Source organism: Arachis hypogaea, chromosome 6 (genome assembly GCF_003086295.3).
Source record: "Arachis hypogaea cultivar Tifrunner chromosome 6, arahy.Tifrunner.gnm2.J5K5, whole genome shotgun sequence".
Lineage (NCBI taxonomy): Eukaryota > Viridiplantae > Streptophyta > Magnoliopsida > Fabales > Fabaceae > Arachis > Arachis hypogaea.
Window position 1 is genome coordinate 9,219,008 of NC_092041.1, and position 10,329 is coordinate 9,229,336.

Here is a 10,329-nt window from a genome sequence, read left to right on the forward strand (position 1 = left end):
AGCATAGTTATAGACAAACATAAATAATTATAGGCAATCATTATTCGTTAATAATTTGTGCATTTCCAACAAACCCTTGTCTTTGAATGAACAAAGAATCCTGAAATTTATATTCCTTTGGCCACTAAACTTTTTTAAAAAAATAATAAAAGAGAATAAAGAAAAAGAGGTAGTTGCTAAAATTGAAATCACCGAATCAGTAACTTAATAGTTCATACTGGTTTGTCTTAATTGGTTGAGCTTTGACAATTCTTTTGTGTTTGTATTGAAGCATTGACTCCAATAGTTTTTACAAGCTAATTTTATATTATCATGTTAGCCAGAAAAGAATGTGTGATAACTGATAATATACGGTTTTAATACAGTATCTACAAAGTCAGATACCACATGGCGACGATGAATCGATGATGCTATTCTGGCTTCAAATGAAAGACTCCAAAAGAGACAGCTATGCATAAAAGATGCAATAAGAGACAATGTCGACCAATATATTTATCACCAACAACTTATATGCATTGATTTTTGGTAAATTCTACTCTACCTTTCTTATAATAATATGTATATTATTCTCTGTGACATGTCACTTTCTAATTGGTGATTATGTTGATTATGATTAAACTATTAATAATTAAATTGTAGCCCAAAGTAGATAATTGTGTAATTTACTAAACCATGAAAAACCCAATTTTTGTTTCTTCCCCTTATCATGCTCCTAGAAAATCAACCCTAATTTGCTGTATCTCCTCCCCCGTTCCGTCACCTCGTCGCCACCCGAGCATAACCGCCTCATTGGGTGCCCCATTCTCTCCGTCTGTCGTGCCATCTCCATCCTACAAAACGACGTTACTATTGCACATGCTTATGAATTCTCAATTTTAATTTTCATTGTAGTGCCTTGTTAATTGAGTGTCAGCTAGGTTTTGTTCGTTTGTCCCCTTTTTTGAGGCAATTAATTGCGTTGATTGAGAAGGAATGTATGGCGGCGGGAAAGAATCAACGACGCCTTATGGTGCTAATGCATACAAGGATCTGCGGCATCAACCCAAGAAGGTGGAGGAGGAGGCTGTGGTTTGGGAAAATCTGCCTCCGTTTCCTTTAATTTCAGCGTGGATCTTCCACTGGGTCGCATGCACGCTTTGGAGTTGGATTCCAAGATTCATCTCATTGGAGGTTTCAAATATTTGTCCGTACTTGATTATTATTGTGATGGTCCTTGCTATCCTTCCAAAAAAGTCTACGAACTAGACCTTGACAAGGAAGTGGAGGAGTCGAATCCAATAGATGATTTTCCAAAGTTATTGATACCGGTTCTATGCTCTTCACAAAATCTGAAGTGTTTGTTATTTTATAAGGATGTGTGGTCTCGACCATCTCGTACATGAGGCTGGTCCTCCGAATTTTTGGGTTCTACGCGCTGCGACCAAGGTTTGGGCCCCTGATCATCCTGACCAACACTCACATTCCTTACTTGATCACATGTATTTCTATGCTAAGCTATACCTCCAAATCTGTTTTGAAGATGAAAGAGTTTTCGTCTACTCTTATGACACCCATAACTCACATTGGACCAGTGAGGGTGGCAATAGTTTTGCGCGTTCTTTTTTGTGTCCAAGTGGGTGGCCAGCGTCGGTCCTTTCTTCCAAGTGTGTATACTCCAGGTATCAGGTAATTTCCTGCATCTTCATGTTGTTTACTCCTGAGTATTGTTATTCGTATTGGTATTGCTATTGTTACAGACTTGTTTTATCCTGGCAAATACCTGGCACTTTCATGCGAATGCGTTGGAGAAAAATACTTGATGTGTGCTTTCCAGGTGGATGAATTGGGTGTCTGTTATCTTCGAAAGGCTTGAAGGCTGCCTAGATAGAATGCCATCCTTCAATCATGAGGAAAGGTCTGTGCTTGTTGATCTTGATGGCAAAGGCACGTTTCTCGTTATGTTACCTGGCTTTGCAAAGGAACGAGGACAGGACCTAGTCCTGTGCGTGTTGGTTCTTCAAGTCATTGTGAAGAAGGTTGTATCCCATCCCTCCCGGATCCCACATAGATCTGTGAGGTCCCCAATGGAGGGTGATTTCTTAGATTGGAAGGTCCTTAGCATGAACATGTACAGCATAAATCGTGGCTTCGATGATTAGTTTAGTGTCTCTCTTTTCCCTGGCATCCCCTGCAACAAAGCCATTGCATACGAGGTCCCAAGGGGAGGAAAAAGAAAATGCAACCAAATTTGAGTTCCAGACATGCTTGCTTGCTTCAAAGGTAATGCTTGCCTCTCTGCTTTTTGTCATCATTGTCTTATGTACCTTAAAGTAAAGTAGCTTTTTTAATTATGCTATAGAATCGATTTCTTTATTTGCAAATCCTTCATTAGGCTTACTGCTCATTGAATGATGCAGCAAGGTTACTTTTCACAGTTTTCGGTGGAAACATTGTTTTACATATTATACAGGTTTGCAATTACATCTTACTTGGTTTTTAATTGGCTTGCTTAATATTATAATTAACCACTTTTTTTTTCCTTGATTGCAGCATGCCCAAAGACGAAGCACAATTATATGCTGCAAATTAAATGAGCTGTATGCACATACCCTCTAATTCATCCTTTTTTTGTTAATTATATTTTATTTTTCCGTGGTTAGGGCTTATTTCCAAATTATGTTGGGATTGTTACAATTTGGGAGCAATTAATGGTTAAATCAGTCAATACTTGGTAACCTTTCTTTGTTTATCAGTCACCGATTTTAAGAATTCCTACAGCAAAACTTGTATTGGCAGGAACTCTTGAATTAAAATCTAAATTGTTTTCCTCTGATTAATAATTTCTAACAAGGTAGGTGGTTGTTGCTTTCAGGCACAATAGAGGATGGTATTATCACAAAGACAATCGTGTCTGGTTTATAAGAGTTCCCAACATGGAGCCGCTTGTTAGAACGAACACATACGAGAGAGGATCTTATCACTGTTTTGATCCAAACACATTTGAAACATACGAAAGAGGATCTTATCACTGTTTCGATCCAAACACATTTGAAACTGTTCGCAAGGTTAGCTTTATACATAATAGAATTCGTAGTGTTCATAAAATGATTTCTCGTGGTCCAACATTTATTATTTTCCTTTTATCCCTGATCCTATTTTAGGCCTCTAATGAAAAAAAATCCTTGCAGGATAACTTTGTTCTACATTATGAAATGTTGGAAAAGAGACCGCCTCTACCACAGCATCGAGTAGGAATCAGAACCTTTATTGTAGAGTTTCAACTGTAAATTTTCATTCTGGATTTTAATTCCTCAGAATGTCATTAGCATAAGTATTCCTTTAGTTTGGGCTTTCTCGTACTATATGTCGCTTGAGTGATCCAAGCATTTCTTCTTTAACTGCCCTAATTTGAACAAAAGAATAATGATACGTAGGTATTTCGATAACCTAGTTATCTGATGGATTTTGTCTGCCCCCTAGCTCCAATGCACAGAAAAGAAAAGCACCTTTGTCAATATTTGATATGGTTCCTAGGAATTATGCGTCAGAGTTAACACGCAGCTGAATAATGATTTAATTAATCTTAACCTGTTATCTCAATCTGACAGGCTAAAAACTAATATGTTACAAATCAAGGTTTCATTTAAGAGTTTGTTTTTGGCTAACGACTTGTATGCACAAGGCATGAGTTGATTATAGGATTGTTTAATTTTGCAAATTTACACTCCCATTGCATGACATCATTTTGCCCTTTCCCCTGTTCTATTGAAGTTGGATTTACTTCATACTCATTGGACTGGTAAAAGTATATTTATTTTATTTTGGATTATATAGTTCTTTGGGCTTTCACATTAAAACAATTAGAATGTTGCTTGATATTTTAAGTGATCTAATCCATAATTATCTTGGTATTTTAACAAATGGTTATGAAAAATTGTCTTTAGGTTCCAAATTCTTTGGTAGTATCATTGAGGCTCTGGCTCAGAATATTTGTTAAGCAGAAATTTAAGGATGGAAAACACCCGAGTATCAAACTTTGCGCGAGATGAATTAGTGAAAATGATCTTTGTCCTGTCTAAAACAAAATTGTGAAAATTTTCTCTAGTCTGCACAATTGTCATAAGCTTTCACTTAAGGAACTAGACGTCACCGTAATTGTTGTGTGAAATGCATCCCTGCTCAATTGAGGTGATTGTTGTGTGTTGGTCAAAACCAAGCTTTTGAGATCCCACATTTGACTCTCCAGAAGTTCCCTTTTACTCAAAATTCTATCAGATGCACAATCGTCTTCCTATAAAACCTGGGGGCGAAAACATGGTAATTTACAATGTATTCATTTTCCAATTACTCAGTGATATTGAAATAAGTTGATCATAATATTGAAAGAAAAACGAATATTTTGCTTCTTCATGATTGCCACATGGTCAGCTTTTCAGAGTAAAGTTAACTGAGTTAGTGGTTTCTGTTTCTACTTTTTAAAGATAAAAGATTCTATTAAAAACCTTTGTGCAAAGAGTTCATTAAAAGGATGAACACTAGAATTCTTATCTAGCTTTTTCGAAATGTTGATGAAAATTTAAGTTTTTTCCTAACAAGCAGGACATTTGTTAAGAAACCAAGAGTGGAAATGTTTTTACTTATTACAGATATATTATTATACGAAATTTAAAATCTTACCTTTTCAGTAAACAAAATTTCCTCCCTTAGTTTACTAATTTGAACTAACTTAATTTAGTGGGGACAACTATTTTGAATGAATGAAAGCCAAAAGATGTACAAAATGCAACAAGCAAGCATGATAAGTAATACTCACATCACCAGCTGATAATAGCGCTAAGAGTCACTGTAGCAGCTTGATAATCTCATCGCGCTTATCCTGAAAGGTTTTAAAGCGTGAAAAAATAAATCTCCGAGGACTTTTGGGATATTATATGATTGCATGAAATACAGTCCTGTCAAAGGTGCCAAAATTTGTCTATATTACCATCATAGATACAATCTAAATAAGCCTAAAATATTCATATTCATTGTGATGTTAACTCACAGAGAGAGAACATACCTTCAATTGGGAAATAGAAACAGAGATCACCCTTCCAGGGGCTTGAATAGCTTTATGGTAAAACTGTAGTAAGTGGAAGAAAACAATAAGGAGATGGTAGGCTTCAGAAAGAGAGAAGGGGTGTGGAAGCAACCAAAGTAACCTGGATATAAAGTAATGACACAACTTTTGGCAGAAGGATACAGGGTCAGTCTCAGCAGAAACTTGGGATGTTAATTCCTGATATTCAATAACAAAAATTAATGGTAGGCCAACTCTGATAAATATTTTTCCCTGATTGAAAATTTGTTCCTCAGGACTTAAATTAGAATTTTCCTTCCAGATGAAAAGAACTTGTTCATTAATATTTTTGGTAATTTTCAGTTGATCTACCAATCTGATATTTAATACATTACCAGTGTTATTGACAGTATATTTGTGAATCTAGCAGCTTCAAACAAATTCTGATAAAGCTTTATGCGGGTGAAAGCATAAATATCTTACATGCCAATTTGCACATTTTAATTTACATGTAAAAATACCTTAGTAAATGCCTATGTAAAACAACATGCCATCATTTACATGTCAATTTGCACATTTCAACAGTGAAAACAGAAAAATTAAAATTCTAAGAAACATAACAGAACTTACAGAAGTTGATTGATCATGTTCAAACAATTTCAAGGCTTTTTCATAGAGCTGCATGTTTAAGAAAGTCTGCCACCAGGGAAACACGGAAAAAACAATTAACATAGTAAACTGTATGTATAAAAGACCACAAAAGTTGTGTTTGTGCCATTTTAGCAGACCTCATCAAGTTTCTTCTGCAAATTATCAGGCAATCGCTTTTTTTGGTCTGCATTTTCTGTTAGTAATGCCTTCCTTTTCTCCATCCGAGAACTGATTACTGTAGGCCTTAACTTGTGACTAAGGCCCAAGAATTGTTTCAGGATCATCTAGACCTATCAAATTTATAGCACTGCATTTGAGAATACAGAACAACTTGTATAGGAAGAAAGGAATGATTTGAAGTCAGAATGAACAGACCTTGTTCTCCAATCTCTATTTCTTCCTGCGGTGGCATAAATACGCTCAACATGTAAGAATTTCTCACCTCTCCTAAGTCCTAACCATATAAAAAAAAGTTATCACTATTTACTTGACCCTTCAGAACACACTGACACAAGAAGATTATTACTACACATTGAATACTATATGGACCCATAAACTCACTCTAGTGGCCATTTTTCCTTGAACAGCTACTTGATAGATACAGTACTTCATTAATGCAATTTATTTAATATAAGAAGTTGTAAGATAACTCAGTAAATGCATTCACTTCATTTATAAGATAACTTAGTAAGTGCAAAGCAGTGAGCTTTTTTAAAAACTGTAGAACTAAGAAGCCCCAGCAATCCTTACTTTATAAAAGAAGCTAAAAAGAAAATAATTTAAAAGGCAGCATATTTAATACCATCTACTTCAAAAACATTTTTTTTAAATGAAAAAGAAAGAAATAAGAAGGGGTATTCAGTTCTAGTCTAAACAACCTCTCATCTCATCTCCTCTTTCTCCTCTCCCCAAAGAAAAAAAAAAAGCCTCAAACTTAAAATTAAAGTTTGCGAGGCTTCAAAAAACACATACATTAGAAAAAAAGAAAGCAAAAGGACAGGTTAAAAAAATAAAAAATGCAGAGGCAGCAGCTGAAAAACCAAGGATTTTCCCATTTCAGAAACAGAAACATGATCCTAAAACCTGTTATAGTTGTGAACTTAGGTAAAAGATAACTATAACAACAAGAAAAGATTATAATTACTATAAGTGGATTATATTAATTTCACTGATTCGAAGTCAAATTCCATCTACTTGGGCAGGGTCCTAATTCAACAAAGCAACCGTTGCTTACCTACTTTTCTTTTTTCTATTCAGCCGCTCCCTGACAAATGCTCTCCATAATCCCACATAATCATCTTTAAATATTTGGTACACCACGCTGACTCTTTCTATCACTAATTAATTGCAAGAAGATAAATTAAAAAAACAAAACAAAACACCAACAACAACACAACATGAGCAACTATAACAAGATGAAAGGTTCGGAAAAATAACACAACAACATCCAAGGTGTTTCTGATCAAAATTAAATCTACTCTTATTCCAATTACCTACTTCAATTCCAATTAACTCAGTTCAGAACAAAATTAAAGGACATCAAGCAAACAATGAACAGCACAAAACTCAGGCTAGAATATACCAATAAATACTACAAAATGATTCCAAGTCACAGCAAACAAAATTCAAATTCCAGCTAACAAAAATCATGAACAAAATTAAGTAATTAACCAAAATAAATGATTCCTATTTCCCAGTCACAGAAAATAAGATATTCAGAACTAAAAATCATGAACTTAGAAATTTCAGAATCAGTAATCACAAGAATGAACAGCGCGAAACTCAGGCTAGAATACACAAATAAATAAATAATACAAAATGGAAAAAAGGAGAAGACCTACCTGAAGCACGAACAGAGCGAACAGAGATGTTAGCGGCGAGGAAAGGTTCCGGCTAACGGATGAAGACAGAACGAACAGAGATGTCAGAGAGAAACTGAATGCTAAGTTTGCTATGAAGAATATGGGAGATTTACACTAATGTTGATGGAGGTCTAATGTTTACACGGCTTTTGGAAGTTCAAACTTTGGTGATCCAAAACTATTTAGATATGTAACTGGCAGCTTACAATATCTAATAGTGACCAAACCTAAAATCTCTTATAGTGTGTACAAGTTTACTCAATTTATCCAACTTTCTTTAATTTAGATTCTTATTAAAAATTGTTGAAACGGGTATTGAAATACTTAAATGGTACAATAAGCTATGATTTATATTTAAAAAGAAATAATTTTATAGCAGTTATTTTTTATTGTGATTCAAATTAGGTTAAGGATCTTAATGATAAAAAGTCTATTAGTGAATAATGTGTATTTCTTGATTCGAAATTGGTGTCTTAGGCATCAACAAATTAACGACTGTGACTAGGTCAAGTATAAAAGGAAACTATAGGAGTATCGTAGATATAGTAGAAAAATTGATCTGATTAAAAACTATGATGAGTGAGTTAAAATTCTCTTTAATAGAAGCTCCAATGATATACTGTGATAACTTCAGTGCAGTATTATTAGCTGTCAATCCTATTTTACATTCTAAGTCCAAATATTTTAAAATATACTTGTATTTTTTTAGAAATCATGTAAATAACAAAGAAATCGGAATAAACCACATCCCAAAAACTGTGCAAGTGGCTGATATTTTCACAAAGGTTATACACTCATCAAACTTTCTACACCTCAGATAAACTTAGCATTAGTGATCAAGGTCAAATCAGCATAGCAACAGCAGTCTTCTAGAAAGCATAATTTAGAGATGATGAAGATCAAAGAAACAGCTTAAAAAAATAAGAAAATTAGAGATAAGATAGGAGTTATGGTATGTATATACATTACTAAGGACTTACTTAATTATAATTAGTAATGAGTCAGCACAAATTAGTTATAATTAGCTTAGTTATAGCTAGACATTAGTAAGAAGGAGTACATGCTAACAACTTTTGTTAGTTAGTTTATAATAGTAATTTCCTTTCTCATTGTAATTCACTTAGCTTTCACCTCATGTCATAACAGAATCATCTCATTTTGATTTATTTAACGTATCTCTCCTCCAATTCCTCTTCTTCCTTCTCTACCCTCTAAGGCTTGGGGTTTTTTTATTTCAAACAAAATGATTCTAAGTCATAGCAAACAAAATGATTCTAAATCCAGCTAATACAAATCAGGAATAAAATTAAGTAACTAACCAAATTAAGTAATTCCTAGTCACAGAATATAAGATATTTAAAATAAAAAATCATGAACAAATCAGAAATTTCAAAAACAGTAATCACAAGAATGAACAGCGCAAAACTCATGCTAGAATACACAAATAAATACTATAAAATGATTCCAAGTCACGGCAAACAAAATTCTAAATCCAGCTAACAAAAATCATGACCAAAATTAAGTAATTAACCAAAATAAGATATTCAGAACTAAAAATCATGAACAACTTAGAATTTTTCGAACCAGTAATCACAAGAATGAACAGCGCAAAACTTAGGCTAGAATACACAAATAAATGAATACTACAAAATGGAGAAAAGGAGAAGACCTACCTGAAGCACGAACAGGGCGAACAGAGATGTCAGCGACGAGGGAAGGTTCCGGCTAATGAATGAAGACAGAACGAACAGAAATGTCAGGCGGCGAGGGAAACACGAAGAAGTTCTTGATAGTGACCGTTACAGTGACGGAGGCACGGTGAACACAGAGAGAGCGCTCTCGAACAGAGGAGACGACTTCAAGTTCCTGCGACGGCGCCGATCTTCCACACGCGATGCCTGTACATGCGACGGAGCTGCGGGATTGAGGTGGCTGCGGTGGTTGGCGTGGCTGCTGGCTGCTGGCTGCGGGCTACGGGTGGCGGGGCTGGGTCAATGGGTGGGTATATGTTAAGTTATTTTTTCTTTTAATTTCATAGAGGAATGGGGCAGAGGGGCATTGAGCTTCTAAGAAATATAACTCTACTTTTTAATGTTTATAGAAATTATATATTCCTCCTTCTTATAAAAATATTTAATTATAAAATTGTCTTACTTTAATTAAGATATTAATTCTTATTAAGTTAAATTAATTCAAACTAAAACTAAATATCCAATTAAAACTTGTCACGTCATAAGGAATAATTTATATGATGATTTAAAAAAAATCTAGTAGAACTCACCGTGATTTTTATATTATATCATTCATCAATAATGTTTACTTTTTGCCTTTTAATCCCACTGAGCCAACCCCAATAATTAGAATGTCACCATATATTGTCTTGTGGCTCTAACAAAAATGGATATGACAAATGCGAGCTCATATTGTAAACAGCAGCAAACAATTTTAGCATATTGTTCTCTCCACTATGGTGGCTATATTTCGTTGTTTTGCACCAAGAGAATATATATCAAGAAACATAAACGAGTAAAAGACTCTGCATAATAGAATGGGATTTAAAGAACAGGCAAAAAGGACTTGAGTCTTGATTTGATTAGATATTATTTATTGTTATTATGATAACATCAAATTTAACAAACTTACATTCATATTTTATTGTCTAGCACGTTGACCCTTCACATGAAACAAATAGGAAGAATACAGTTACCAATATGCATTCTATTAATACAGTTACCAATATACATTCTATCACATATTTGAAATGTTCAAAATATAGTG

The 10,329-nt window shown here is 34.3% G+C and overlaps 2 protein-coding genes across 17 annotated transcripts; one reads left to right on the forward strand and one right to left on the reverse strand.

The window, feature by feature from the left end:
- The first annotated feature begins 386 nt into the window (after positions 1 to 386).
- LOC112695865 (probable NOT transcription complex subunit VIP2) lies at positions 387 to 3,496 on the forward strand. 6 transcript variants are annotated; one of them, XM_072196653.1, is made up of 7 exons: positions 387 to 1,425; positions 1,520 to 1,658; positions 1,814 to 2,259; positions 2,397 to 2,449; positions 2,530 to 2,576; positions 2,852 to 3,044; positions 3,168 to 3,496. In XM_072196653.1, exons 3-7 carry the CDS (start codon positions 2,241 to 2,243, stop codon positions 3,264 to 3,266), a joined length of 411 nt encoding a protein of 136 aa, XP_072052754.1. In that variant the 5' UTR covers positions 387 to 1,425; positions 1,520 to 1,658; positions 1,814 to 2,240; the 3' UTR covers positions 3,267 to 3,496. The 6 variants fall into 6 exon arrangements, 4 of the variants coding, with proteins under 4 accessions (XP_072052754.1, XP_072052753.1, XP_072052755.1 ...); XM_072196652.1 differs by having other exon boundaries at positions 487 to 1,425; positions 1,520 to 1,665; XR_011862131.1 differs by having other exon boundaries at positions 492 to 1,425; positions 1,520 to 1,665; positions 2,530 to 2,710.
- A 510-nt stretch (positions 3,497 to 4,006) lies between these two features.
- On the reverse strand, positions 4,007 to 9,646 carry LOC112695867 (E3 UFM1-protein ligase 1 homolog). 11 transcript variants are annotated; one of them, XR_011862132.1, is made up of 8 exons: positions 9,225 to 9,591; positions 6,065 to 6,143; positions 5,827 to 5,979; positions 5,669 to 5,734; positions 5,181 to 5,257; positions 5,039 to 5,101; positions 4,793 to 4,855; positions 4,007 to 4,279 (listed from the first exon to the last, which is right to left on the reverse strand). XR_011862132.1 is itself a non-coding variant. In XM_072196660.1 (8 exons), the coding sequence occupies exons 3-7, from the start codon at positions 5,971 to 5,973 to the stop codon at positions 4,820 to 4,822; spliced, it is 348 nt and encodes a 115-aa protein (XP_072052761.1). In that variant the 5' UTR covers positions 5,974 to 5,979; positions 6,065 to 6,143; positions 7,531 to 7,786; the 3' UTR covers positions 4,007 to 4,279; positions 4,793 to 4,819. The 11 variants fall into 11 exon arrangements, 9 of the variants coding, with proteins under 9 accessions (XP_072052761.1, XP_072052763.1, XP_072052756.1 ...); XR_003150555.3 differs by lacking the exon at positions 9,225 to 9,591 and adding an exon at positions 7,531 to 7,786; XM_072196660.1 differs by lacking the exon at positions 9,225 to 9,591 and adding an exon at positions 7,531 to 7,786 and having other exon boundaries at positions 5,222 to 5,257.
- Positions 9,647 to 10,329: the final 683 nt, after the last annotated feature.

Bases quoted from the DNA above. Each gene is read 5' to 3' on its own strand.
- LOC112695865 (XM_072196651.1), top strand. From the start codon at position 2,131: ATGATTAGTTTAGTGTCTCTCTTTTCCCTGGCATCCCCTGCAACAAAG. The intron at 2,577-2,851 runs GTATGCACATAC...TGTTGCTTTCAG, and splicing joins TGCTGCAAATTAAATGAGCT to GCACAATAGAGGATGGTATT. The intron at 3,045-3,167 runs GTTAGCTTTATA...AAATCCTTGCAG, and splicing joins CATTTGAAACTGTTCGCAAG to GATAACTTTGTTCTACATTA.
- LOC112695867 (XM_072196655.1), bottom strand. From the start codon at position 5,973: ATGATCCTGAAACAATTCTTGGGCCTTAGTCACAAGTTAAGGCCTACA. The intron at 5,258-5,668 runs GTAAGTTCTGTT...ATTGAATATCAG, and splicing joins AACATGATCAATCAACTTCT to GAATTAACATCCCAAGTTTC. The intron at 4,856-5,038 runs GTATGTTCTCTC...AAAACCTTTCAG, and splicing joins TTTCTATTTCCCAATTGAAG to GATAAGCGCGATGAGATTAT.